This window comes from Bos grunniens, chromosome 11 (genome assembly GCF_055505025.1).
Source record: "Bos grunniens cultivar Pamir isolate PY7600 chromosome 11, Bosgru_T2T1.0, whole genome shotgun sequence".
Lineage (NCBI taxonomy): Eukaryota > Metazoa > Chordata > Mammalia > Artiodactyla > Bovidae > Bos > Bos grunniens.
Genome location: NC_141175.1, coordinates 79,239,803 through 79,267,795, shown reverse-complemented (window position 1 = coordinate 79,267,795; position 27,993 = coordinate 79,239,803). Strand labels below are relative to the sequence as shown.

Here is a 27,993-nt window from a genome sequence, read left to right as displayed (position 1 = left end):
GCCAGGGCTCAGTATGACTGTCCACGCCTCTTACTGAGGCTCCCTTTATAGAAAGATGCAAACTAACCTGAGAAGTTCCCTCTTAACTTTTCAGGGCTGCCAGGCAGGAATTCGTCCTTGAACCAAGTGTCAAGTGGATGATTCTATGGTTCTCTTATGAGAAGAGACTGCAAGACTGTAATGTTGGAGACAGTGTAATAACAGGACACTTGGTCTTTGTTCGCTCTCCTGCTCCAGTACCTCCCTTCTTCCGACCAAGTTGTGCCCTCCCAGCCTTGGGGAAGGAGCATGTGAATTGAATAGACCAACAGGGGTCTGAGCACAAGGACAGAATAATACTGTCATTTATAACAAATATCTGTTGAGCATTTATGCTGGTATATATATAAAGGGTAAAGGGTAAATGTAAATTACATGTATATGATATGTCTGTATATGATATATACCATATATATGTGATAAATACACAGAACAAATGGCCTAGCACTATGCTAAGCAAAAGGGCTATAATACTATAAATTCATTCATTCATTTAGCACCTGTTTCTTATGTCACTACTATATACAAGGCACTGAGTGTTGGGAATCCAGCAGTGAACAAATCTGCTGGAAATCTGTGCCCTCGTAGAACTTAACGTTCAAAGTGGTAGAGGGGAACGGCAATAAACAGGTTAAAAAACCCACAATGTCAGGTGGTGATAAGACAAAAACAAAGCAAGAAACAAGAGCAAGGGCAGGTGAAGTAGAGTTCTGAGAAAGGGGATTTGTTTGTCTCTTGTAATCTGGGGTATTCACAGAAGCCTTTCTCATAAATTACAGTAACAATTGATCAGCACTGTTAAAGTGTGAGCCATTTACCTGGGGGAGGAGTGTTCTAAACAGAGGGAGTAGCCAGTGCAAACACCCTGAGCAGGAGTGTGCCTAGTATTCCCAAAGAACATTGAGGAAGCCAGCGTGGCTGGAGCAGAGTGAGCTAAGGACAGGATAGGAGGAGATGGGCCAGAGGGAAGGGAGGCACTCCCCTGACCATCCTAGAAAAGAAAGAACGCAGTCTTGTAAAAACTTAGATAATGGGACGAGGTAGAATGTGCTAAGGACAGACTGAGGGGCCCGGTGATTTTAAAACAGAAGAGTGTCTTCTCTGGGATGGGGGCAGTCAAGGCAGGCCCCCGATGGGAGCCAGGACTTGAACTGCTAAGAGGAAGGACGGTGCAACCAGGTGGAGGCTGATTCTGGCAGGAGAAATGTGAGGGATGCTCAGAGAGTCTGCATAGGGACCTAGTGAAGATAAGGCCAGACACAAAGGTGAAGGCTGTGTTTAGAGGGCCTTGGATGGCTGACGGGAAAGTTGTGAAAAATCACTAGAAGCCTGTCTATCCCATTTTCCGTACCCCCATGCAGACAGCCTGGCCCAGGCCAATGGTGGTGCCAGCTCGCAAAAGCTTCCTAAACCCAGTCTGTTCTTGTCTCCCTGCCTCGGGTTCATCCCTTCCCTGCTGACTCATACTTTCCTGTATCCCTTCCAGTGATGACTATGGCTCTGCCAGGGGCACAAACCAGGTCCCCTCCCACCCACAGTCACCCTCCCCGGACATTAGTCTTTGAGTTCTGCCGTAATTCTCTTTCTGTCTTGCTGGAACTGCTGGATTCCCACAGGCAGCGGGGGTGGATAGCTATTCCTATGAAGTGTTACTCAGTTTCTGAATTAAAAAGGCATGTGAGAGTTGAAGATAAGGATCCCCCATTCCCCACAAGTCAGGCTTAACCGTGAGCAAACCTTACCTCTTTTCATCCATCACTAGTGACCTGGGTATGAGAAAAGCAGGAAGGTGTTGTCGCCATATGACATGGCAAAAAGGAATTAGCCGCTAATGCCATTTGGTTTAGAGATGCATTGTTGCATAAAATACTCTGAAGGAGTTCAAATGTCCCCCAGGCTAATGCTTACATCCTCAGATTGGTAACACTATAGCTGAGTATTTTTTTACTTGCCATTTTTCAAAAGAAGGAGAAAAATACTCAAGCCATTATTCAGTTGAATAATAATACATTTGAAGGAAACAACCACAACTCTCAAACCCTACTTCTGTGGGCAGGATGTGGTGGGGCTATTGTTCCCTCCGAGGCCACCTTTCCACCTAGAGAAACTGGTCTGGGTCATGATCAGATTATAGGGAGTATTAGGAGGCTTTGAGGATTTGGAGAGAAAGTCTTAAAGATGGCAGCCTAGCTCTAGCAAAAAGGATAGGATCACTGACCAAAGCCACACACTCGTGACCTCTATTTTTGGTGCTGGTTGACTTTGAGCACATTGTTGAAACTCCTTGAACATTAGTGTTCTCATCTCAAAAAAAAAAAAAAAAAATAGTGGGCAGGTGTTAGCAACGCTGTGGAGGTAATCATCTTGTAGTATGGAAGTGTATTTAATCAACAGGTAGTATGCAGTGTTTTACGGTAATTACATCTCAGTAAAGCTGGCAAATAAATGAGGTTAGGGTGGTAATGACCATCTCCTAGAGTTGTTTCAAGGTTTGGGTGTGAAAAAGTCTGGGAAAGTGACTGAAATAATTCAGCTAGGACTCAGGAAGAAGGGTAGTTGGGTGTGGTACTGATTGGCTAGAGGCCCTTCCTCTATATTTATCTTCTTTATAAGCCAATTATACTTTTGATGTAATTTTGAGGAAAAAAGTTGAGGCTACATAGCATTTAAAATTCTTAAAAAGAAAAAAAGGCATACTGGCAGTGATTGCCAAATTATTGAAGTTCCCAGATGAAGGAGTGAATGTTGGGTCTTGGCAAAGTGGCTTGGGGAATTTCTGAGTGTGAAATCTGAATAAAGAAATCTAAACTAGGGGGGAAAAACCATTTCTCCAGATCTTATCACTGTATAATGAAGAGCTGTATAAAAACTATTTGTCCCGACTGCATGTTTACTTACCAGTGAGCAGGATATCTTGGAGGCCAAAAGTTCAAACTACTGTTAGCTCCCAAGTGTTATGTGAACTTAAAATGAACCAGCTTCAAAAGTGGCTCGAAAAGTACTCTGACCCACAAATGTTCCCACCTCCCACGTGTTCCCCAACACTTGCCACGGTCCTGGGGAGCTGGGTGTTAAATATCTGGAAAGATGAAATGAAGGCATGGTGATAATGCTCTCCCTCCCCAGTACAGCCTCTACTCTCAACACTTTTTCCAGATACTTCCTTGGAAGTCAAGTTCTTGTTCCATTACATCAAGCTTCCAGGCTTAGCCATAGTTTATAATGATAAACAAAGCTCTGCCAACTCCAAACAGTGAATTGATAAAAATAGATGATTTATTTTGATTTGTTTTTTAAATGCTAGCATAGTTTTTTGAATTTTCATACTCTTTGCTGTAGTGACTATGATGTCTTCAAGTTAGGACCTAGTCTTACTGATAGGCATTTGAAGTGTTAGCATGATTCCTGGCTTATAGTACGGATTCCATGCGTAATTTTTGTAGTAGGCATCATATATACTGTTAACATGTCGTTTAGTGATAGTAAGATCGATCATGGCCATGTCCCATCTCTGTTTTAACTGGCTGTGTGATTTTGGTCAAATGACTTAACTTCTCTGTGCTTCAGTTTCTTCATCAGCAACATGAAGATAACAGAAACTAATAAGGCTACTTTTGAGGATTCAATGGGTGAATAATGTGAAATCTTCAGTAAACTATATAACGCATATAATTTGCTGTGATATTTATTATGGTTCTCTTCAGCTTTTCCATTTCTTGCTCTCCTACCTTCTACCAGTTTCTCTGTGCCTCTCACACCTTCCTTCTGTGAGAGTTCCAGGGAACTTGGAAACCAGTTGTCAGTTTTGCCACCGTTTTCTTTTCACAATTGCACTTGCCTCATCAGAGCCTTATGTCCTCACACAGATGTTCCTAAAAACTGTTGTTAAATAAACAACAGACTTACTAATCAGTATCATGTAAGAAACGAGTCGTCAGTCCAGGTTCGATGCATGATACTGGATGCTTGGGGCTGGTGCACTGGGACGACCCAGAGGGAGGGTATGGGGAGGGAGGAGGGAGGAGGGTTCAGGATGGGGAACACAGGTATACCTGTGGCGGATTCATTTCGATATTTGGCAAAACTAATACAATATTGTAAAGTTTAAAAATAAAATAAAATTTAAAAAAAAAAGAGAGAGAGAGAGAGAACTGAGATCTCCGAATTCTTCCATTGGGCTTACAGCACTTCTTAGAAGCTAATAGACATTAAAGATGTCCATCCCAAGGGGAATTTTACCCCAAGATACCCACAAACCCAGAAATGATACCCATGCTCTCCCCGGACTGCTTAGCTAGGCAGTAGGAAAAAAGTCCTTCTCCTCAAATAAACCTCGATCTAGGCCATCCCTTTTATCTTTACTGACCATGTTTCTCTGACTGCATTATGGGTTTATGTTAATAATTGAAAAAAAAAAAAAAACGAATTTTGCTCCTGGGGTCTAAGCTGAACCTTTGGATTAGTTCAGCCTTCCTCTTCCAGAAGACTGCTCTGCCTAGTATTCCTTAAAGTGTCTCTTTTCTTATTTATTCAAGAAATAGTTAAGGATGACAATGCTGACATTTGATAAAGCTGCCTTGATTAGGCCCCAAGCCTCAGCTTGCTAATTCACCACTGTTCTGGGAGAAAGATGTCTGTGGTTTCTACTGCCATCTCCTCTCATTGAGGCAGTTCTCTGTGGGTCTCCATGGCGACTTAGATTTATTCATCCTCCGTTTGAATTGGTTGTGTTTCCCAGCTATTATGCTTGCAGGCCTGTTCTGTTTCTGGAATTGCCATTTTTTACCTACTGAGGGTAGGACATTTGATCTTAGCTGGTATCTGAGAACTAAGTTTGACTTCTTAGCCATGGCTGGAAGCTCCCTGAAGGCAAGTCCTGTGTCTTGGGCATCTAAGCCGTACACAGGGTCTGGCTTCCATGGGTGACCAGGGAACATTAATTAAATTGAACTGAACCAGGCCTTGAAGGATGTTGAGAATTTAGCTTGAAGGACTGGAGAGCTGGGGCCTTCTAGGGAGAGGTTTCTACAGGAAAGAAGAGACAGGTTGGGAAGCAGGAATTACAAGGGGCAAACTGTAATTGGACTGCAATTTATTTACATATGAGAGTAATGGGAGGGCAGATGGCCATTTGCTTTGAATACCTTAGAACAGTGTTGTCTATTCTGGCTTCAGGTTAGAATCACATGGGCTGCATTAGAGCCATACACCCACCTGGCCTCACCCTAGTTCAGTTAAAATTGAATCCCTGTGGATGAGGCCTGGGGACTCTGAGAACCACTGACTCTGACTTAGGGCTCCTAGGGACACTTTGCAGGCTGTGGTGAGAGCCCCACACCAGGAGGCCTCTGTTACTATAAATTGCTAATGGTCGTGGGGAAATGGCAGAATCGGTCTCTAAGTCTTCCAAACTGGAGTTTAGAATTCTAGAGTGACTCTAGAAAGAATTGGGTAAAAAATCAGTGAAAGAGATCTGTTGATGACATAGCAAAATTGGTAATGACTAGTTAAAATCAGGGCAGCCAGTGCTACAGACTTCTGAAGACCCTGCTGCCCCTGCTCTCCTGTCATCGTAACCCTTGCACTCTGAACATGATTGATTTCTGAATGCTTTCGAACTGATGAATCTCAACTTTAAGTGTAGTTCAAATGTCACCCTATATCTGCTGCTGCTGCTAAGTCACTTCAGTCGTGTCCGACTCTGTGCGACCCCATAGACGGCAGCCCACCAGGCTCCCCCGTCCCTGGGATTCTCCAGGCAAGAACACTGGAGTGGGTTGCCATTTCCTTCTCCAATGCATGAAAGTGAAAAGTGAAAGTGAAGTCGCTCAGTCGTGTCCAACTCTTAGCCACCCCATGGACTGCAGCCTACCAGGCTCCTCCGTCCATGGGATTTTCCAGGCAAGAGTACTGGAGTGGGGTGCCATTGCCTTCTCCGCACCCTATATCTAGGTCGCAGCAAAAGTCACTATAAGTCCCAGGAATGAGAAGTTTTCAAGTTAATTAGGGTGCTGTTTATATTTGCAGTATTCAAAATAAATCATTCTGTTTGTCATATCCTGACTTTTCGAAAATCATTTCTGTTCATGAGTAAGTGACGGAAGGTGTTCATTTCCTAAGTAAGTTAAGGTTTTCCAGGTGTTCAAGTTCACGGCAAGAACTCAGTCTCAAGTGTGTCTTATGTTGGTACCAGTCATTGAGCCATGAAGTGAAGTGAAGAAGTGAAGAGAAGTCGCTCAGTTGTGTCTGACTCTTTGTGACCCCATGGACTGTAGCCCACCAGGCTCCTCAGTCCATGGGATTTTCCAGGCATGAATACTGGAGTGGGTTGCCATTTCCTGCTCCAGGGGATGTTCCCAACCCAGGGATAGAACCCAGGTCTCCCACATTGTAGGCAGACTCTTTACCGTTCAAATAGCCATAGGACTAGCAAATAATCACCCTTGATTATGGAGTCCTGGGTACACCTATGTCCTGTGTGAGAATTTTAAAGCAATATTGAAACAAAATGCATCTCATGGAAGGATGCACTCATCTGTCTTTTCTTCCATAAGTTATCTCCTGATGCTTGGGCTTTTATTAAGTTGCATAGATTTAATACAGCACACATGCCCCTTTGGAAGAGCATACTGGATTTTAAAAGAAAATCACATAAGCATGTTTCTCCTTACACTTGTCCAAATTCAGGTCACATTCACCCTTGCTTCTAGAAGAAAGGCTGAAAACTACAATGAGAAAGTTGCAGCATTTGCAGGAATTATAGGAATCTTGACACATAGTCTCGGACAAGCAAATACTGGCTTGAGTAACCATGAAGGCAGTGACTTTTTTACTGAGCTAATTGCCAAGTCACAAATAAGAGCTTTTCTGCTTAAAGAGGAATGAACAACAGAGTACCAAAGGGTTTTCTTGTGAATACTTTTCTATGTGCATCATAGCAAAGTAGAGATCAGTTTACATTACATTGTTTAGTTAAATTCAGAGTTCTTTGAGCTGGAGGAATTTCACTTAAAACTGCACCACACTCCCAACAATATCATGTTGGAAAAGCAAGGTTCCATTTTTTTTTTCTTTTTGTAAATTTATTTTTTAATTGGAGGAAAATTGCTTTACAATGTTGTGTTAGTTTCTGCTGTTCAGCAAAGCAAATCAGCCACAACTCTACCTACATCCGTCCTTCCTGAGCCTCTCTCCCCTCCCCCAGCTGCCACTCTAGGTCATCAGGAGCACCAGGCTGGGCCTCCTGTGTTGTGTAGCAACTTCCCCCCAGCGGTCTGTCTTACACGTGATGGTGTATACGTGTCAGTGCTGCTTTCGCCATTCATCCCCCGCTCTCCTTCCCATCCCTGCATCCACAAGTCCAGTCTCTACATTTGTGTCTCCATTTTTAACACTTTAGCTTGAAGACTCTCATTTTCTACACTGAAGACACTGTAAGACATTGAACTTCTCTGCGCTGATTGTTACCAAAATGTATGACTTCTATAACATAGGTTGTGATACAGTTTGATGTGACAGTCTCCTTTCCAGGAATTGTATTTTTGTTTATTTATTTATTAATATATGAACTATAGCTAAACTCCAGAAGCTGACTGCTGGGAATACCAGCCAGTTAAGATTAACGTTATTGAAAATAGTAGGTTAGTGTGAAAGGAGAGTCCAAATTGATCAGTTTGCTGTTTATTAAGGGCCTGTGCCTGCTGGTTTTTTATAGCGTGTGGATCTCATTGATTCCCCAGTTAAGAAGCTTCCATGGCTGACCTATATTGTCTCTTTGAATTTCCCATCCCTGTTCATATTTTCCCTCCAATGTCCTAGCCACAAAAGCATAATGTTGCCCCCTTTTATTGTTACTGAGGTGAGAAAAAAAGTTTTTCCTATTCATTTACTACCCAGATGAGTGGAATTTTTTCAGAAGGAACCTTGGTAAGAAGAGCAAACAAAAGTAAATGGGAGAGGTTAGAGTCTAAGATTCTGTTCCAAATTTAAATACGGTCTAGCCACAGAGTAGAATGGCCAGCCAGGCTTAAGTGGTACAAATGCCAGTCTGTGATTCTTCTTCCCTTTGCCTCTGGAGAACCAGGGCCAAAGCCTCCCTGTGCCCTTGAAGCCCATGGTATGTCCACCTCTTGGTCCTTCTGTTGCATTTCAACCAGTGGCCTGAGCCCTGAGCACAGTACAGTCAAGTAGCCAGTGGGAGGAGCAATCTCCTCCAGGCCTTTCCATGGGAGCTTTCTCTCCATCTTATAAAATCTCAGAGGCAAGGGCAGGGGCTCATTTCCCACAGCCCAGTTGTAAAACCCTCTCCTGGTTCTCCCAGATAAATCAGTCTGGTGACTTCAGCCTGACTCTGGGCCTCTTCATGTATATTCCTATTCATAGGCACTGCCCTGGTCAGCATTTTGATTTTCACACGTCGCTCTATCCGTGCTGTTGTTTTGTGCATAGAATTTTTAATAGAAGTAAAGCATAGAAAACTTTCAGAAACCATATTGTCCTGTCTGTAGTTCCTACCTTTTCAAGCCTTTTAAAATCATGGTGATTTCCTAAGAGACTCTTTTTGTTTTATAATTTCATTCTAAACTCACAACTTCCCATCCAACTTAAACATTTGAAGTGGGAAAACTCTGTGGTGGGGCCTTTGGGAAAACAGTTTTTTGAAAGGTGTTGTGTAAATATGGGATTATTACTCCTCCTTGTGCCAAAATCATGTCAAATAAAACAGTTTCAGATCTGTACTTTTACTGACCCAAAGCCCTCTTTCATCACAATTATGTCCTTAATCTGTTCTAGGATCACTGCCATAATCTTATCACTCTAATTATAGCCCCCAAAAATGTGAAATATGTTATATAACTCACAGCTTGTTTGGACTTCTTATAGCCATGCTTATACGGCAGAAAAACAAAACAAAACAAAAAAACAACTTTCAGTTCACCCGTGAAGGGGAAGAGTGAGGTAATTATTCAAATTTTTTAAAAGTAATGTTAGGAATGCCCAATCGATATCTTTTTGTAATATATTGCCTTAAATTTTTTTAAATCAATGGGCAGTTACATAGTACACTCCTAGAGATGTGTGGGTCTGAAGGCAATTGCTGCCTCTAATTATTATGGTAAGTAATCCATGAGACAGTGAAAACAGGCACCTCTCCAGTTGGTGGGGAACAGAAGGAAGAATTTGGGTAGAGCGATTGGGACCATGGAGGGGCCAACCTCCATGGAGACAATGGTGGGGCCATAGATCCCACTGTGAGCAGAGGCTGCATTGCTGGATGACAAAGCAGAAATGTCTTTGCTCCATCTGCTTCCCCTGGCTGGAGGAGCAGGTGTGAACCCATCAGCAGGTCCAGAGTGCCATCTTTGAGTGGTTGCTCCGCAGCTGTGTGTCCTCGTGGGTGTATGGCACAATGTAATGGTTTTGTCATTCTCATGGAGGGGTTCCAGCATCTGTCCTTGCAAAATACTCAGGCCAATGGCTGTGCTAGTTTTCCCCCCAGCCCCCTCCCCCAGCATCTGCTAGTCCCTAGACTGTTGTTACATCTCAGAGAAGGCCAGCAATGGTCTTAACCAATCTCACATGGTTCTCAGGGCTCTGATTCCAGAGTGACAGCTCAATTTTTGGCTGGAGCCATTCCATGTAATAAATGCTATCGTATAAGCTGTGACACAGTCCCGTTTTGTTTTGGCCATGCGCCGTGACTTGTGGGTTCTTAGCTCCCCAACCAAGTATGGAATCCCGAGCCCTCGGCAGTGAAAGTACGAAGTCCAAAACTCTGGACCAGCAGGGAATTCCCTGTCGTAGTCCCTTGTCTGATGCCAGCCAGTGCTCAGAATTTTCTCCTCGTGGTCTTTCCCTGGAACGGAGGGGGTTGCTGATTTAGCATGTGGTTATTCAATTTAGTATTTATGTCTTGCAGTGTTTTCAGTGCAAAGTCCTGTAGAAACCTGGAATGCCCAGCAGCTCCTGACAGCAGTAGGAATGCCGTAGAGTCATCATATACAAAAACTTTCGTTTATGCTCATTCGTTGATTATGAATGTGATTGGCAAATAAATTAGGACAAATGAGCCATGGAGCTGCTCACACTTAGGGGTTCTCAGCTCCTCCCTGCCTCAAACAAGGGGATCTCCTCAGGTGGGGGGGGGGGAGTCATGGCTCTACACCGAGCAGTTCTAGTGGATGTTAGATCCTGTGCTTGTATTTGATTATCCTATGGTGTACTGTATTGAGTATGTTGTATGTTTGTACTATTTTATTTTACAGAACAGTATGCACAAAATCACATTTCCTGTATACTACAGGCTAGTTAAAGCAGCATTTTTTTCAAACTCCAGGTTGTGTTTTTGACTAGTAGGTCATGAAATTCACTTAGTGTGTTTCTATGAACGTTTTTTCTTTAATGGAAAAAAATAGGATAGAAAATATGAGAGTACAGCCGAATCTTCTACAGGTAGTAAAGATAAGAGTTGTATTGGGAAACAATTTCAGTTACTGGTTTCTATGTATATGTGGGTTTTGACCTACAGTGTGGGTCCCTGCCAGGGGGAACTGAGTCAGCAGGTGAGGGACCAAAATAGCATACCTAGAGGGCAAAGGCCACTCCTGGAAGGAGGTCTGACTCACAGAGGGTTTCCCTGCTGTCACAGGAAGATGGTATCTGATGGTAAATCCCAGCCTAGCAAGCGGTAGCTGGGATTCCATCCTGGTGGAGTTCGTGGGGTGAGGGCCCAGGGCAGATGCTATTCATAAAAGATCAGCTGCCATCCTGTGTTCCAGGCAAATTGGCTACTCAAAGCTTGGCCGATACCAGACTCCCATCTCCAGGCTGGCTTGGCATTCTCCAGCACCCCTGTGTGGGCCCTGGGCCTTGTCTGGCCTCCAGGGCTAAATATGACTATTTGTCAGCAATACGTGGTAACACTGAGCTCCATGGGGCAGTGTTTCTCAAAAAACAGCCCAAAGAACTTTGGCTTTACATCAGTGTCATCTGCTGAAGCAGAACCTCTGGGCTGAGTCCCAGGTGATTTTGTTAATAACAAATCTTCCAGAAGAGTCTCCTGCATATGAAAGTTTGAGAATCTCAGCTTTAGGATTTCTTTAATATACACATCACATTGAAAGATGGAAAAACCTAAGCCTGGAGAGTTATTTTTTAATATGGCTTAATTTCAGGTTCTTCTTCTTAGTCAGGGATTTTACATACCTGGTTGAAAACTTAAAAGGGGGCGAAAAAGTCAACTGTTTATCCAACAGCAGCCTCAGGATAGCTCTCCTCTGAAGGCCAATATCTTGGCACAACCCCTTCGGGAATCCTCCTGAAAATACCCTCTGATAAACACGGAGTTGGATGGGATTCAAGAGGTATTCCACATTCTCTGTTTATTTCTATGATGAGTGAACATCGTTGAAAGAGCCCTATATCCATTTTCATCTGTTAATCACCAAGAAGCTCTTAAAAACTCTTCCTGGGTCTGACACTGAGCATTCTGCCCCTTTCCTCAACTCAGCATGGAAGGGCCATGCTCAGCCTTGTTCTCTTGTCCCTTATCCTGTAGTGAATTCTTCCTAGGTCAGGACAGATGTATCTGATATCCAAGGTCTCTTTGAAGGAGAGCTCCTGTGGCTTTTTTTTTTTTTTTTCCTGGAGACTCGGCCTACCTGGCCATATTTATCCCCAGTTAGAGAAGTTTAAAGGCACAGGATTAAGAGGAGGCCAGGCCATGCAAGCCATGGGCTCTCCTTGAGCTGGGCCACATCTGATAACTCTTTGCTGAGCTGTTTTCTAAAAACTCACCAAAGAAAGAGTACAGAAATCTCATTTCTAGTTGGCCAAGGGAACCCAGGGCACTTGACTTTGATGAGATCTCATTCATTTCAGTTCAGTCACTCAGTCATGTCTGACTCTTTGTGACCCCATGAACCGCAGCACATCAGGCCTCCCTATCCATCACCAACTGCCAGAGTCTACCCAAACCCATGTCCATTGAGTTAGTGATGCCATCCAACCATCTCATCCTCTGTAGTCAGGATCAGGGTCTTTTCACATGAGTCAGCTCGTCGCATCAGGTGCCCAAAGTATTGGAGTTTCAGCTTCAGCATCAGTCCTTCCAATAAACACCCAGGACTGATCTCCTTTAGGATGGACTAGTTGGATCTCTTTGCAGTCCAAGGGACTCTCAAGAGTCTTCTCCAACACCACAGTTCAAAAGCATCAATTCTTCAGCACTCAGCTTTCTTTATAGTCCAATTCTCACATCCATATATGACTACTGGAAAAACCATAGCCTTGACTAGACGAACCTTTGTTGACAAAGTAATGTCTCTGCTTTTTAATATGCTGTCTAGGTTGGTCATAACTTTCCTTCCAAGGAGTAAGCATCTTTTAATTTCATGGCTGCAGTCACCATCTGCAGTGATTTTGGAGCCCAGAAAAATAAAGTCTGACACTGTTTCCACTGATTCCCCATCTATTTGCCATGAAGTGATGGGACCGGATGCCATGATGTTAGTTTTCTGAATTTTGAGCTTGAAGCCAACTTTTTCACTCTCCTCTTTCACTTTCATCAAGAGGCTTTTGAGTTCCTCTTCACTTTCTGCCATAAGGGTGGTGTTATCTGCATATCTGAGGTTATTGATATTTCTCCGGGCAATCTTGATTCCAGCTTGTGCTTCTTCCAGCCCAGCATTTCTCATGATGTACTCTGCATAGAAGTTAAATAAGCAGGGTGACAATATACAGCCTTGACGTATTCTTTTTCCTATTTGGAACCAGTCTGTTGTTCCGTGTCCAGTTCTAACTGTTGCTTCCTGACCTGCATACAGATTCCTCAAGAGGCAGATCAGGTGGCCTGGTATTCCCATCTCCTTCAGAATTTTCCACAGTTTATTGTGATCCACACAGTCAAAGGCTTTGGCATAGTCAATCAAGCAGAAATAGATGTTTTTCTGGAACTCTCTTGCTTTGTCCATGATCCAGCGGATGTTGGCAATTTGATCTCTTGTTCCTCTGCCTTTTCTAAAACCAGCTTAAACATCTGGAAGTTCACAGTTCATGTATTGCTGAAGCCTGGCTTGGAGAATTTTGAGCATTACTTTACTAGCATGTGAGATGAGTGCAATTGTGTGGTACTTTGAGCATTCTTTGGCATTGCTTTTTTTTGGGATTGGAGTGAAAACTGACCTTTTTCAGTCCTGTGGCCACTGCTGAGTTTTCCAAATTTGCTGGCATATTGAGTACAGCACTTTCACAGCATCATCTTTCAGGATTTGAAGTAGCTCAACTGGAATTCCATCACCTCCACTAGCTTTGTTTGTAGTGATGCTTCCTAAGGCCCACTTGACTCCACATTCCAGGTTATCTGGCAAGGGGCCGATAAATACAATTAACCTGGTGATGCAGGTGGACTTTTATAGAGCAGTGAAGACTCGTGGCTGGAACAAGAAGGTAAAGTACATGTCTAAGAAGATGTGGTCCTGGGAGGTCACCTCCCCATCTGCAATCCCCAGAGCTCACAGTGCTGTGTCACCCACACATGGAGGGGTTTTGTGGCTGCATTATGGATAATGTACTGAGTTAGAGACTGTGTAGAGCTCAGGCCATTAATCCCATTTTAGATGTTAGATATTGGAGAAGCTGTGCATTTCGAAACACTGAAGTGGCTCAGGACAAAACCTCAGCAATGTCTGTTGTTTCACTTGTTTAGAGCTTCAAATCAGAGCAGTTCCCTTTCTCTCTTTCTCTTACTTAATTAGTTAGCTCATTTATTTTTAAGTGAGAAAGCTGAATAACTCAAAAGCAAAAACTTGGGAAAAATTTTTTGTCAGAGACTCTATCATGGCCTAAAAAAAAATCTCATCAGAATATCTCCATTTTGACTGCTGACATTTGACCTGTATACAGGATGTTTTCTCTCAAATACCAAACAAATCCTAGACAATTTAATCTGAAAAGTGAATATTAAAATGCAATTCTCTCTTTTGGTTTCACCCAGACCAGCGAGGTGACTCATTAAATGTAAAAAGTGTTTTGAAAATTAGAAGGCCAGCATACTTATGTTAACTATTATCAGCTGTCATAAAATCAGTGTCTCTTAATTTAGAATTAAGAATTCTAAATTGAATGGGCAAGAATTCCACAGATAAGCCCACCTGCCCACTGCAGCAGGGTTTACTGACTTGCTTAAGGGCACATGAGGAAAATGAGGAAGAGGAAGATTAAGTTCTGTGTTCTGTTTTTTCTGACTAGCTGTAGGATAGCTAGATGATGATCCTTTTGTGCCTCAGTTCCCTCATCTGTGAAATGGGTTCAACATTCCTTGCCTATTCCATTCAAGGCTGTCCTGAGGTTTAAACAGCAGCATTTGGAAAAGCCCTATGGGTATTCATGAAATGGAAAGCTCCCACCTTGTGTTCTTTTAATATTTTATAATCTCCCGTCCACTTTTTCACTTCCTCATCTTCAACAGGGACCCACGTGGGGCTCACCGCACTGTGTCCCACCAGCACCTCTCTCCTTGCACCTCCCCCTAGGCAGCTGGCTTTCTGATGAAGGAGCACAGAGGGATGGGCAGGTTTGCCCAGCACAGATGTCTGCCCAGTCATCCTTGATCACTTTTTTCCTAATGCTTGGTCTTTTCAGGGAGAGTCGGGTGATTGGCCTTGCATGGGGGTTTTGGTATCAGTGAAGGAAACCAGCGTCTGACAGGTGAGCTTTTCCATTTGATAGGAAATACGTTGTGCTTTCCCCACCTGGGCAAATCGGCCAATCCTGCAAGACCCAACTCAGTATGACTCTTGCCCTCTTTCTCCTCCTTCCAGAGAGAATGCACTCTCCCTTTCCATACCTCCACATGGCAAAGGCCAGACCTATGGCCGTGGGTTATATGACTTTCTAAAGATGCTTCATTGTATGAGTTTAGGAGGAGGAATTCAACAAAGGTTCTAAAAACTGTTTGGTTGGCTTGTCCCTGTAGTCTATCATCCCAGGGCCTTCCGTGGAATCCCCTGATGGAGATGACTTGACCTTTATGTCAGAGTCAGACAGACAGAAGGACACAACAAGGCTCTTTCTTTCTCCTCTGGATCTAGCTTGGGGCAGAGTTGTCTGTCCAAGCCCATCTTTCCTGGAGTTTAACTGACCCCACTCCTTGCTCTGTTTAGTGGTCTCCAGGACTGCAGAGTTTCTGCTGAGAAGCTTCCCAAGCGGTCACTAGTTCCCAACGAGGGAAGACTGTGATGGAAGCCCCCACCCCTGGATCATACTGCTCTGGTTTCCTTCCAACCTTGCCAGTGCACACAGCCCAGCTCTCTGTCAGGCCTCCAGATCCTTTAAGCCTCTATTGACTCAGAGTGGTCTGAGATAGAGTGAAATGGGAGAGTATGCACCAGATTGGGGCAGAGCCCTTTACACACACATTTTGCAGTAAACTGTAAGCCCAGATCAGAGTCCAGGCCATGAGGAGCCAGGCTGGTTTAAGCCTGAGTGGTTTCCAAGAAGCCCTCTGGTCAGTAGGTGCATCGGTGAGTTTTATGCCTACTGCAGGGAATACCTTCTGGTCTCCTTGTCACTGTTGGGACAGTACCCTCACCTGATTCCATGTAGGTCACCAAGGGTGCAGGGGCCTTGCCTCCACTTTTCTGTGAGCTCTTATAAATCCTACCTGTCCTAGAACATGTGTCTAGATCTCCTCTCATTGGTTTCCCTCTTGCCTTGTGCCATTTAGCTCTTGAGGATGTAGCATTTTATGTTCCATGAGTTCTGATTCCCCATCATGCCTAGAAGACCTCCGGGTCAGACCCAGGCCCTGGTGTCTGCTGACTCCAGCACAGAGCTGGCTCCCATGAAAGGGGCCATGAAGCGCAGTCCTCAGGGCCGGAGCTGGAGGCTGGAGGATAAAAACGAAGCCCCTGCCTGATGGGGAAATGCTGAGCCCTTGCTGGGGTCCCTGGGGCCTGGCACTTTCTCCACTGGCCTCCCGGTGCCTCCTCTGCCGCCCTGTTCTGAGGTGGCTCAGGTGAGCTCACAGCCAGGGATGCACAGCCCGAAATCCACAATGCCACTTCCCTTCCATCCTGTTTACCTTTCACAAGAAAAGACCCAAAGCAGGAAGGCTTAACACAAGCACTGCCACCAGGACTCTGGCACTGGCCGTTTCTTATGGCCTTTTGTGATTGTCGAGTTTACGAAATCTAAGTCACCAGTCCTCCTTCTAATCCCCGAGCCGTGAGAAGCTATTGGAGTGTTTGCTGTCCCTGCATGCCTGTCCCAGGGCACACCTCAGCTCTGGTGTCCCACCCATCAAAAGGTGTCTAATTTCTGTAATCATCTCCGAGTCTAATGGCTTTCAACCACATGGGTTGCAGCCGAGAGAAAACATCATTTCTGGTCATTTGGTTTCCTTTCCTGCCTTCCCCACCTCCTCTGTCTCTCCCTGCCCCTCCCGTGGGAGCTGATGGATTATAAAATGTTAGGTGTGACCTTGGGGTTGGGGGAGGAACAAAGGCTTCAGCTTCCCCCTCCCTCCCACTTCCCCAGCGAGGGCCCCTTGATGAGGTTCCAAAGGTAATGGGGCAATTTCAGGACACAGCCACCAGGGCCCGGAAAAACATAACTTGGTAGATATTTGGTTTTTTCCAGCCATGTCCCAGGAGTAATTGGGAGGCACACTGGCATATTTTGTGTGTGTCTTCTCCCTTTCTCTTTATATCAAAGCTTCACTATTTTCTAGGAAAAAGCAAAAAACAAAACCAACCAACAAAAAATCACAGTGATTTTTCTCAATGCCCACCACAGACAGAGGCATCTCCTGTGCTGCCCTCTGAGAAGCCCCACAAAGGCCCTGGTTCTTATTTATCCTCTTCTGCCTCCCCTGCACTTCCACCCGGTGCCCACAGGGGGCGGAAGGGAGGGGCAGCTTGTGTGTCACGCTGGGTTGGATGTTATTGTCTGAGGCGAGCCCACAAAGACGTGTGGAGATGGTTTCAAGTCCTCCCACCGGAACTACGCTGGTGACAGCTTCTCTTTGTTACTGCAGTTCTCAAAACACTTTCAGCTCATGTCATTTGATCCTCAGATCTGACCTTCCCAACGAGGGTACCAGGAGTGGGTTGGAGACGGGCTGTGACGTGGCTCTGCCTGTCAGCTCCGGGGACAGCGCTGGGACAGCCCTGGGTGCTGCGACCCTGGGCTGCTGAGTCCTGGTGGTGGGGAGCTGTCCCCATCCCTCCGTGTGTCACACACGTGCTATCACAGCCTCCCTGAGCCGAGATCATAATGGCTGGGAGGCCACAGGCAGGGCAGGAGTCTTCATCTCACTTTTACAGATGAGAAAACTGAGGTCCAGAGATGTGATGTGTCACAGCTAATCCCCTGAGTGTGAGGCACGGTCCTTGCCATTCTTCCCACCAGCCGTGGATTTTAAGGTGGCTCTGATATTTGAAGTCATGCTACATATCACTTTCTTAGGGGCTGTTCTATCTCTCTGGTGCTTTAACTTTTGTAGGCATTGTGTTTGTTTGTTTGTTTGTTTTTTCAGGCATCACTGAAGTAAAGTGAGAGACAAACACTCAGGGATGATTTCCAGTGCAGAAAGAGAGAGAAAAGAGAATAGCTATATAATCTAAGGAGCTATTAGTGTCAGCATGATCCCCTCTTCCCTTTGGTCATTGAGTATATCAAAGGTTTGAGCCTCTTTTGAGAAGGCAGTGTGTACAGATAACATGATCCTGTATGTAGAAAATGTTAATGAACACACACACACACACACATACACAAAGAACCTACTAGAACTAATAAATGACTAGAGGAGGGCCATAGGATGTGAGATCAATATATAAAAAACAGTTGTCTTTCTATATACTAGCAGTGAGCAATCCACAAGTGAAATTTAAGAAAAGAGTTCCATTCACAGTGACATCAGAAAGAATTAAATGCTTAGGAATAAATTTAACCAAAGGAGCTGGGGACTTATATACTAAAAAATACAAAACATTATTGAGAGAAGTTAAGGAAAATATAAATAAAGGTAGAAACAGTTCATGTCTATGGATTAAAAGACTCGGTATCGTTAAAATGGCATCTCTTCCCTAATTGGTCTACATATGCAACACACTTCCTATCAAAATCCCAGCAGACCTCTGCAGATATTGACAGTCTGAACTTAAAATTTGTATGGAAATACAAAGGACTTCAAATAGCCAAAGCAATCTTGAAAAAGAAGAGTAAAATGGGAAGATACATGTTTCCTGTTCTCAAAAGTTCCTCTAAAGCTACAGTAATCAAAACAGCATGGCCCTAGCCTAAAAACAGACACACATGTGAATGCAGCAGAACTGAGGACTCAGAAACAAGCCTTTACATGACTGGTTTTCGACAGTAGTGACAAGACCATTGAATGGAGAAAAGAAGATGTTGTCTTTCCAACAGATGATGAACATTTAGATTGTTTTCCAACACCATACTCGAAAATGAAGTCAAAGTGAACCCTTCAACAAGAGCTGCTTCTCACACAACTTCCTGTGAAGTTACAAGGATGAGAATGTCAAAGGCTGGGAGCACCAGCACAAGAGACATCGGTAGGAATGTAAGAGTATATTTTTGTCAAGAGCTTCAGTGATTTCAAAGAGGTAACTGCAGGTGGGAGGAAAAAAGACAGTGACAGCATGGTGAGAAGTCAGTCCTCCTCTGAGGAGGAAGAATCTTTCTGTCAGTCTTCAGACTCCACTAATCATTTGCAGCCTAAGAAATCTGGGCTCAATAAGGGACCTCACCAGGTTCTAAGGGACCTTACTTTTAAATATAAAACAGCTACTTTTTATTTCAAGTTCTTCTTATTTCCTATGTGTAGGTCTCCCCATCCCCTACCCAACGTCCTGGTGAAGTTGGAAAAGAGTTACCATTATCTTCATTTTAGCTAACAGTTCTCTCAGGCTTGCCGTGCGCCAAGCTCGGCTCCCAGCACTCCATAGATTATTAAGACACTGAATTCTCACAACAGCCCTAGGAGGTAAATCCTGTTATCATTCCTAGTTTTCAGATGAGGAAATTGAGGCCAAAGTGGTTTTGTGACTCACAGCTAGCCAGATGCAGAGCTGGGAGACAGATTCCGGCGGTGTGATTAGGGGACCAACTCTTCCACACCCACTGCCACCTCTTACCACTCGAGTTTGATAATTGAGGAAATTGTAGTGCAGGAATGGTAAGTGGTTGTTTGGGATTGAACAGCAAGTGCTATGTCACTTTATCTAGAGTTTTTTTTCTGCATCATGTGCTCACCCTATCCTCCGCTAAGAACACAGAGCCCCCAGAGGTGAGGTGTTAGGTAGACAGGAATTACAGAATGAAAATCTTCATTCGTGCATTCAACCTTTAGGGCAACTCCTGTCCCAGTTTAGAATCTCTGCATTTTCAACCATGCACAGAATCCTGGGGTTCAAAGACTTCTCTTAGAAATCCTCTAGTTTGGTCTCTCCATCAGGGCTAAAACTTCATCAACAGCTCTTCTGCAGCTTCTTCTTGCGCATTTTCTACAGTAGGAAACCCATTACCTTGTAACTAACTGTCAGTCATTTGATATACCTACTAGCTAGAAAATTCTCCTTTTGGAGCCCTGGTTGGTATTGGCATTGCTGTGACTCTCATTCTCAGTTTTGGTTCTGCCCTCTGGAACAATGCTCAGTGCGTCTAATTTTACATGCCAGTCCTTTGTACAGTTAAAAGCAGGACTCAGGAGTCCGATCACCTGGGTTTGAGTCCTGACTCTGACACAAACATGCTCTGTAACCTTAGGCCTTAGTTTCTTCATCTGTAAGATGGAAACAAGCTGTTTAGAGGAGGCATCAGATAAGCCTCATCTGCAGGAGTTCAATAGATTGTTCAATATTACTATATTTAGAAACAATAATTATATCCTTTCTCAGTCTTACTTCTTCACTATCAGTATCCTGATTCTTTAACCTATTCTTAAACTTTATCTCTTGACTTTCAGGCCAGTCACTTTTAGGTCTTGCTCTTCTGGGTGTACTTTATCTTCAAATATCTGTCCCTGAAAACTGAAGCCAGAACCAAGCTCAGTGACCCCTGAGCCACCTGACCATACCCACTTGTGAGCAGAGCATAGAGTCCCTTTTGGATGGGGCTAGTTTGTCTTCTGATAAAGCTGTGTTTCATGAGTAGTATCTGGAGGGATTGCATCCTGCCTCCCTCAAATCGCCTCTTTCCTTTTTCAAAAGGTATTGTATTAAGACAGAAATTGGCAGCAATTAGTAAATTTAGGTGTTTCCAGGTTTTAGAGAAGGCAATGGCAACCTACTCCAGTACTCTTGCCTAGAAAATCCCATGGACGGAGGAGCCTGGTAGGCTGCAGTCCATGGGGTTGCTAAGAGTCGGACACGACTGAGCGACTTCACTTTGACTTTTCACTTTCATGCATTGGAGAAGGAAATGGCAACCCACTCCAGTATTCTTGCCTGGAGAATCCCAGGGACGGCGGAGCCTGGTGGGCTGCTGTCTATGGGATCGCACAAAGTCGGACACGACTGAAGTGACTTAGCATCAGGTTTTAGATCCTTCCCTTTTGAATTACTATTCATTAGAAACTTTACTATGCATTATGAGTAACTATCTCTTTACCTAAAAATAAATATTGGATACTAGTCAAGCCTGGAGTTAGATTTTGTCCTCATCATACCATCCTTTCAGTGGGTGGTGACCAGGCTGAAATCACCTCCTCACATTCTTAAAGGTGGCTTTCGACCTTTTCAGTTTTAGTGGTGGAATCACAATGAGAAAAACCACATATATAAAACACATGAACGCACTTATGCTCTGGCTGAAACTTGGGACTTTTTAATCCCAAGCTGTTTTAATCAGTGTTGCTACAAGGGATCACCTCGAAACTTGGAGGCTCAGCTGCTTGGTTCTGGCTCAGGGAAGTCAGGATGTGGTTGGAACAGTGCGGGTGACAGAGAGCTGAAGTACTTGGGGGCCCTGAGAATCAGAAGAGCAATGGCTTATCAAAAGATCTGAGGATACATATCTGTGTTAGGGGCATTCACAGTGCTCTTGTTGTAATAGCTGAAACTCAGGAGAAGCAAAAGGCTACTCACCAGCTGACTGACAGATGAATGTAATAGATTCAGACCTCAGGAGTTGCCTCTGATCTATTGCCTTTCCTCTGCTCCTTCTTTGCCCTTGCTTAGAGCCTTGCAACAGTCAAATAATGAGTGAATTCTTTTTTTTTTTTTTTCAATGCTTTGCAGTTCCAGCTAGAAGGAACTTCAGATGCCATGTAGTTCAATTCCCTTAAGGTTTACTGGCCTGGAGCTCATACAGATGGGAGACGTGGCTGGAGGGAGGGCCAGGTTTTGCAGCTTCTGCAGGGAGCAGGTGACTTCAACTTTCTCTTCTGACAGGACACAGATGTCCTGGGCTAAGTGGCCTTCAGTGGGTCAAGAGAAGAGGAGTCATCTCTGGAAAGCTGGACCAGGACTGGCTGGGGTCTAGGCGCTCATTGTGTGGGGATGCAATGAAATGTTTCCAGAGGAACTAGCTCATTGTTTAGGACGCTAAATATTTGTTTGATCAAATCAAACTTCAACTGAAGAAGCCAAAGGATCTGAATTTTAAGTCCCACAAACCTGACTTGGAGGGAGTAGGGAAGAGGGGGTGAGAATTGTTTCCAGTCAGAAAACTGTGGGAAAGATGCTAATGCAGGACACTGCACGTCATGTGGTGAAAGGGAATTTGTGCCCCCACTGCAGCAAGACAGACGGAGGCGCTGCCAGTTTTCCAGATGTTCCAACAGCTTTACCACTTGCCATGAGTTCAATCACATGGAAGGAGTCTTTATTCTATTATTTGAAATGATACCTTTAAATGAAATAAAATAGTATTGATGCCTATTTTCCTGCACTTTGTTTTCCTTTGGCCACTAAAGTTCTCTTTTACGACTTTTTGGGCATAGTGACCTCTGTCTGTAAATCATTCCATCAACCAGGGTGATCAGCTTCTTCAAGGAAGCATGGCTGTAAGTGATCAGTTGGTTCTTATGGAGTGACTGATGCAGAATCTGATTCATAAAAAATACCATCTTCAAGACTGTTGGGATTCATCTTGCTTCTGCAGGGATTAGTGATTTTGCTAATGGTTCCTGGTCAATGGGAGAGGCATTTCATCATTTCGGTTATCCTCTGCTGTGCCTCTGCATCTTAATATTCTCTAAGCTCAGTGTCTGGTTTGGGCCATCTGCCCACCACTTGTGATGTGATCCTTTAAGACAGTATCTGAATTACTTTCTAAATAAACTAAAATTCAAGAGATGTTGGACATTTCAGAGATGAGTCAGCAAGTATTTCTTGTTGCTAACCTGACATTTCCATCTTGCTTTATGCCAAGGCCACGTGTTTGCACTATTCCCACGTATATGGTAAAAATGAAGACTAAATAAAATTTAAAACTCTGAAGGACTAAGGAAAATAGGAATTGAATTAATTGAACTTGAATTATTCTGTATTTTACTAACTTCAGAGAATATTTTTGGCTTTGAATTGTGTGCTTTTAAATGTTAGGAGGAGAGAGATTTTGCTGTGTATCTTTTCTCTAAAGAACACACTACATCTTTCAATTTAGGAATGCATTTTCAGCCCCCAACTCTCCCAGAATTGGGCTTAACAAAATGAATGACCGAGGAAGCAAGTTCATGTATGATCATTACACATAAAATCAGACAGCCCTTCCCTTCCATACATACTGCCTGGACAGTCCAAGAACCTGCATGACTCTGTCCATGGTTTCACGATCCCTGCTGTAGATGAGACTTTGGGTGCCAAGCAGCAGAGGGTAAGTCTCAGAGCTCTACCACCCCTCTGCAGCCCACGGACACACAGAGACAGAGAGAGCCAGCATCCTGGGGAAATGGGCCAGACCAGTGAAGGCAAACAGTACCCACACTGTGCAGCACAAGCTTTTCAAAGCAGTCCTTCCCTCCAGTGCTGCCGAGTTACAGTGGGCCAATGGGAGCCGGGCTCTGGAAGAGTGCTGTATGCTTCTAAGATGTTCAACCCTGCTCACATTGAAGGTATCTGCATCTGTGTGTCCAGCTCAGTGTCCAAAAGAATACTCAGTCTAGTCCTGTCCATCTTGTGTTCAGATTTTAATTTTTTTCTGTAATTGTGTCCTATTTGTTCTAAGTTTTTCTATAAATGTTTTAGCATTATTCTCTGGTTCAGACAACCAGTTCTCTCTCGTACATTGTTCTGCTGAGGTCAGTGTCCTGGAGCTGTGGTTTCAGGCTATTTATAATAAGGGAATGAAACCTGCAGAGCAGAGGACTCTATAAAACTATACAAGAGGAAGCCCCTTTTATTCAAGGGTGCCATGGGACTTGGCTGCCTGGTGGCTGGCCCCTAGTGAACCTCCTTGACATCTAAAATTCCTGGAGGAGAGTTTTAAATCCTCTCTTTTAGTTGTTGGGGGAAATTGGGACTGGAAGTCAGAGTTTCCTGGATATTAGCATCACACTTACTTTCTCAAGCACTTTTTCAGTATCTTCCTCTCATTTAACACATGAACAAAATATTTCTCACTCTTCTGCTAGGTATAAAGCACTGCATCAGGTGCTGGAGATGAGTGAGATAGACACAGCTCCTGCCCTCAGCAAGAGGGCAGGATTTTAGCATTTCAGGAACAAAATCTGACCCAGTGTGCCAATAGTCGATGTGTTTTGGTGACGGGGCCTCCCTGTAGGTGCTGCCTCATGGAATGTGTCTTGCCTGATCTGGTCAGCCTCCTCAAGCAAAGTGTTTCCCTTAGGAAGCCGCAAGAAGCCCAGCAAGGCAAGAAAGTCTTGCTGTGACTCTCAAACTCTCCCTGGGAAGTAGGGACTGGACACAAACTATGAGGAATAAGAGGTAAATAGGAAAATTGGACCGAATGAGGGCTGAGGTTCTCTGTATTGTAATAACGTTCAGTTTTATTTTGGATTGACTACGTCTTCCCTCACTTTAACACTCATATTCTTTTAGCTAGGAGTTGAAGGATAAAAATTCTGTTCATTAATGAAAGTTTTCCTACATTTAAAACAATGGCATACAATCCTTCAAACATGTGTCTCATTTAACTAATGTTTTCTTGGAAATCAGAAAGCAGAGAGGTAAAACTCATCTTTTTCCCTCCCCCGCCCTCCCTCTATGATCCAGTTGCCGAGTAGCTTGCAGTTAACTGCTTTTGCCACTAGAGGGTGATCATAGTCAGAAAAGTAGAGCTGAGACGTCAATACTCAACCAGGGGAAATTGATGAAATAGCAACTGGTTATTATGTTTGATGGATCCAGGGCCAGAAAGAGCAAACTGAAGACAAAATGCTTTCAGCTTAGCTGAATGAGAGAATTTCTGATATTCCAGAAGAAGAGATTTTGGAATTGCCATATACTTTTTTTATGAGCAAGATCCTGAAGTTAGGCAGTAAAGAATGGACAGAAAGTCAGGGGCAGAGCAGTGCTTTTCTTTTAAAAATAGATACATAGAAGCATGTGTTTGTTTGTTCCTACTTGGTGTTTTTGTTTTACTTCTAAATTGAGAACAGCTGAAATAATTTCTAAATTGTTCTGGACTTTTGAGCACAGACTCCCAGACAGTTTCTGTGGTCTGGGCCTTCAAAAACCCACCTGATGAGAGATGAAGCCCCATCTTCCGAAAGAGCTATTTGAGGCTCTCTGAAGCAGCTAAAGCTTGTTTGTTTTTCCTTGCATTTGAAAATGGAAGTCAAGCATGCTCCTGGGACACAGGATTCTGCCACTGTGACTATCTTGAAAGGGGCAGGAAAGGATTTGCACAGTTTTGCCAGACAGAGCAGTAACAATCTCCGTTCCTAGTGACTTCTAAATTGGAGTAGCATTTTCCTATCAAACTCATTTGAGAAACAAATTATCCAATAACTCAGGAAGAGGGTGAAAGATTCATTTCTGATGACTTCACAGAATCCTAGTTTCTCCCTGAACCCCAAGAGACTGGAATGGGGTTTTAGTCCTCAAACTTCTTAATTTTTATGTATGTAAGAATGGCTGCCTTTAAGATACAGTGTTATTCCTCTGATATCCCCAAATCGTCTAAATGTATTTATAAAAGAAGTTCACATGAATTTCAGTTAATGATGTGTTTCTTAATACTGACTGATAGGTAACCCAAGTTAATTAGATTTCCTGACACTGATGGTTTCTTTAAAACATGGTATTAAATGATAATGGAAAGGACAGTCTTGGCAACAAGTGCTTAACCAGTTGCTGGAGGGATTTAGATGATCAGCAGCAGCCTGCAGCAATTAGATAGAAAGAAGAACTAGGGAGGTTCAAGGAAATATTTTCTAAGGCTGACTATATTCTGATTGGGGTGACAAGCTGTGGGAACTGGAAAGGGCCTCCTGGCTTAAAACCTGGTGGCACATAAACTACTACAAGGGGCATAATTTTTTTTTTTTTTAATTCTCTTGGGTTCTCTCTTTGGGCTCCTTAGTACTATAAAAATTGTGGGGGGTACAGATTGGGGGGAGGGCTGTTGCTGACAGCATGCAGATGTCCTTCTTCATTTCTAACTGGAGTGTGAAGGAGAAGGTGTTGACTTTCTAACTTGCAAGGTCATGCTCTTAACTGATTTTTACCCTTGCGTATTTTTGACCCTTCAAAATATTTTTACTTCCTCCACACTTCAGAGCTAGGATCATAGAGGGTCTGATAATAGTTCTCCAAACTTCTTATATTCAGATGGGTAAAGGAGTGGGCGGTTGATATAATTTATCATTTATTTAAACCTAAAAGCCTCCTATTAAGAGGGGAAAAGGAAAGAGGGAAGCACCTGTTTAAGACCTGTGCCTTCAAAGAATGCTGTTTATCTAGTATCCATAGAGCAAGGAATGTGTCTACGGGTGAACTAAACTCCTCCAAAAATCTCAATAAGAAAGTGTTTGGGGTTTGTCATAGCTTCTCACATACTCTTGAAATAGTCTCTTTCCCAACAAGCAAAAGTAGACGTCATATCACGCACAGACTTTCTCTGATTCCATCAACAGCACTTCTATCTTACTGTCTGTCACAATCCGAAAAAAAAAAAGAGCACAGCAGTTTTGGTAAATAATTTGTTATTATTCCCATCTAGATAGCCAGCTCTTATTTGTGGGTGAGGACCATAGTTCAGATAAGATCTGTTGTAATCTGAAGAAATTACTGTTCAGACGTTAGAAGAACCCTTTTTAACCTTCTTATTCTATAATTAGCTACTTCTGACATGTGTTGGCTTTATCTTAATGATCAAGATCTGATGTCACTAGAGGTTAGAAACACATATGAAAAAGAAAATTTTAATATTTTCCAATTGGAAAATTATCCTGAAATATTTGCATTATATTTCCAAGCCATAAATGATCACAGGTGCTTTGAGTCATGGTGCTGATTCCAAGAAAGTGTTTGCGCAACTTTAGAAAATAGAACAGACCAGTTGATTCATGCTTTAGCCGATGGTATTGTCCCCTGGGAAGCTGAAGCACCCTTGCCTTATGCACATGGGGCTGATGGAGTGCTGCTGCTTAATTTGTCTTAACTCTTTTTTTTGAGACTGTGTTGCATGCCACCCCTCCACCCCAGAAGCCATTTGCAAAGATCCAGCAGCAACCCTCCAGAGATTACTGTTTCACAGACATTCCAAAGGGCTGGATGGCGCTAGCTCAGCCATTTTAACCTTGGCATTTCCCTTAAGAGAATATATCAGTAACAGACTGTGATCTAGAGGAAGAATGTGGAAGTGGTAAGGGGCTTTAGGGATCTTCAGGGAGAAGAGATAGCCCAGTGCCATATTGAGTGAAGGGGAAGCATTCATAAACTTCCTTTCCTGTGTCTTGCTGTTTCCCCTGATTCTGCCAGCACGCCCACCTGAGTGCTGGCTTGGCTTAAGTCAGCCCAAAGGAAATGTTAAAGTAATAAGAGTCACCTACCTTTATTTAGATCTTGCTTTCCTGCCCTTCCATTCTTTTCCCCCAAATTTATGAGTGAAAACAGACAAGGAGAAGTTGAAGTGGCCAAGGCTGTAGGTTGCATCTTAATTTTGAGATCTCTGGGAAAGAGGAGAGGGAACCACCTATTCCAATTGAGAATCCTAAGCTTATATTCATTTAACAACTCTGTGATACCCAGTACAATTTGTTCAAATAAATCGTGAAAATAAGTTATGTCTAGTGCTCAGGGCATAGTTTGTGAACCGGTTTGTCATCTCTCGTGAACTTTCCATTTGGGTGATCAGAACAGGGCAGAAGTTTCTCACTGTGCTGTTAGGCTGCCGGCAACTGTCGTCGTTGGTTGACCCTGGGTGGTAGGTACGTGGGAACTTGGTTGAAGGCTTCACAGAGAAGAGGAGAGCTAGTCCTATGGTGAGGCCTGCCTGTGGGTTGGTGGAATGAAAGTGAAAGTTGCTCAGTCGTGTTTGACTCTTTGCAGTTGGACAGTCAGACTCTATAGTCTCTTTGTGACCTCATGGACTGTACAGTCCGTGGAATTCTCCAGGCCAGAATACTGGAGTAGGTAGCCTTTCCCTTCTCCAGGGGATCTTCCCAACCCAGGGATCAAACCCAGGTCTCCCGTACTGCAGGTGGATTCTTTACCAGCTGAGCCATAAGGGAAGCTCAAGAATACTGGAGTAGGTAACCCATTCCTTCTCCAGCAAATCTTCCTGACCTGGGAATCAAACCGGGGTCTCCTGCATTGCAGGTGGATTCTTTACCAGCTGAGCTACCAGAGAAGCCCATGGGTTGGTAGAGAGTTCTTGCTAATGAATATTTTGTCAGTGCTTCTGTTTTAACCAAGTTGGCAGCGTTTTCTATTATCCACACAGATACACAGCAAAAGAAAACTAATGTGGGCAATTAGAATTGGTAGTAAATCTGAAATATACAGAATGTATTCAAAAAGATGA

At 43.6% G+C, this 27,993-nt stretch overlaps 1 protein-coding gene across 11 annotated transcripts in view; it reads left to right on the top strand.

The window, feature by feature from the left end:
* Positions 1 to 27,993, top strand: part of PRKCE (protein kinase C epsilon) — a 547,240-nt gene that overhangs the window by 408,335 nt on the left and 110,912 nt on the right. Inside the window, exon 12 of one of the 11 annotated variants that reach the window (XM_086327138.1) lies at positions 95 to 27,492. The exons of the other annotated variants lie outside the window; for them this stretch is intronic. Coding sequence (XP_086183264.1) covers positions 95 to 121 — 27 coding nt within the window. The 3' untranslated portion in view covers positions 122 to 27,492. Of the gene's footprint in view, positions 1 to 94; positions 27,493 to 27,993 lie in introns of those variants that run through there. 11 annotated transcript variants of the gene reach the window in all.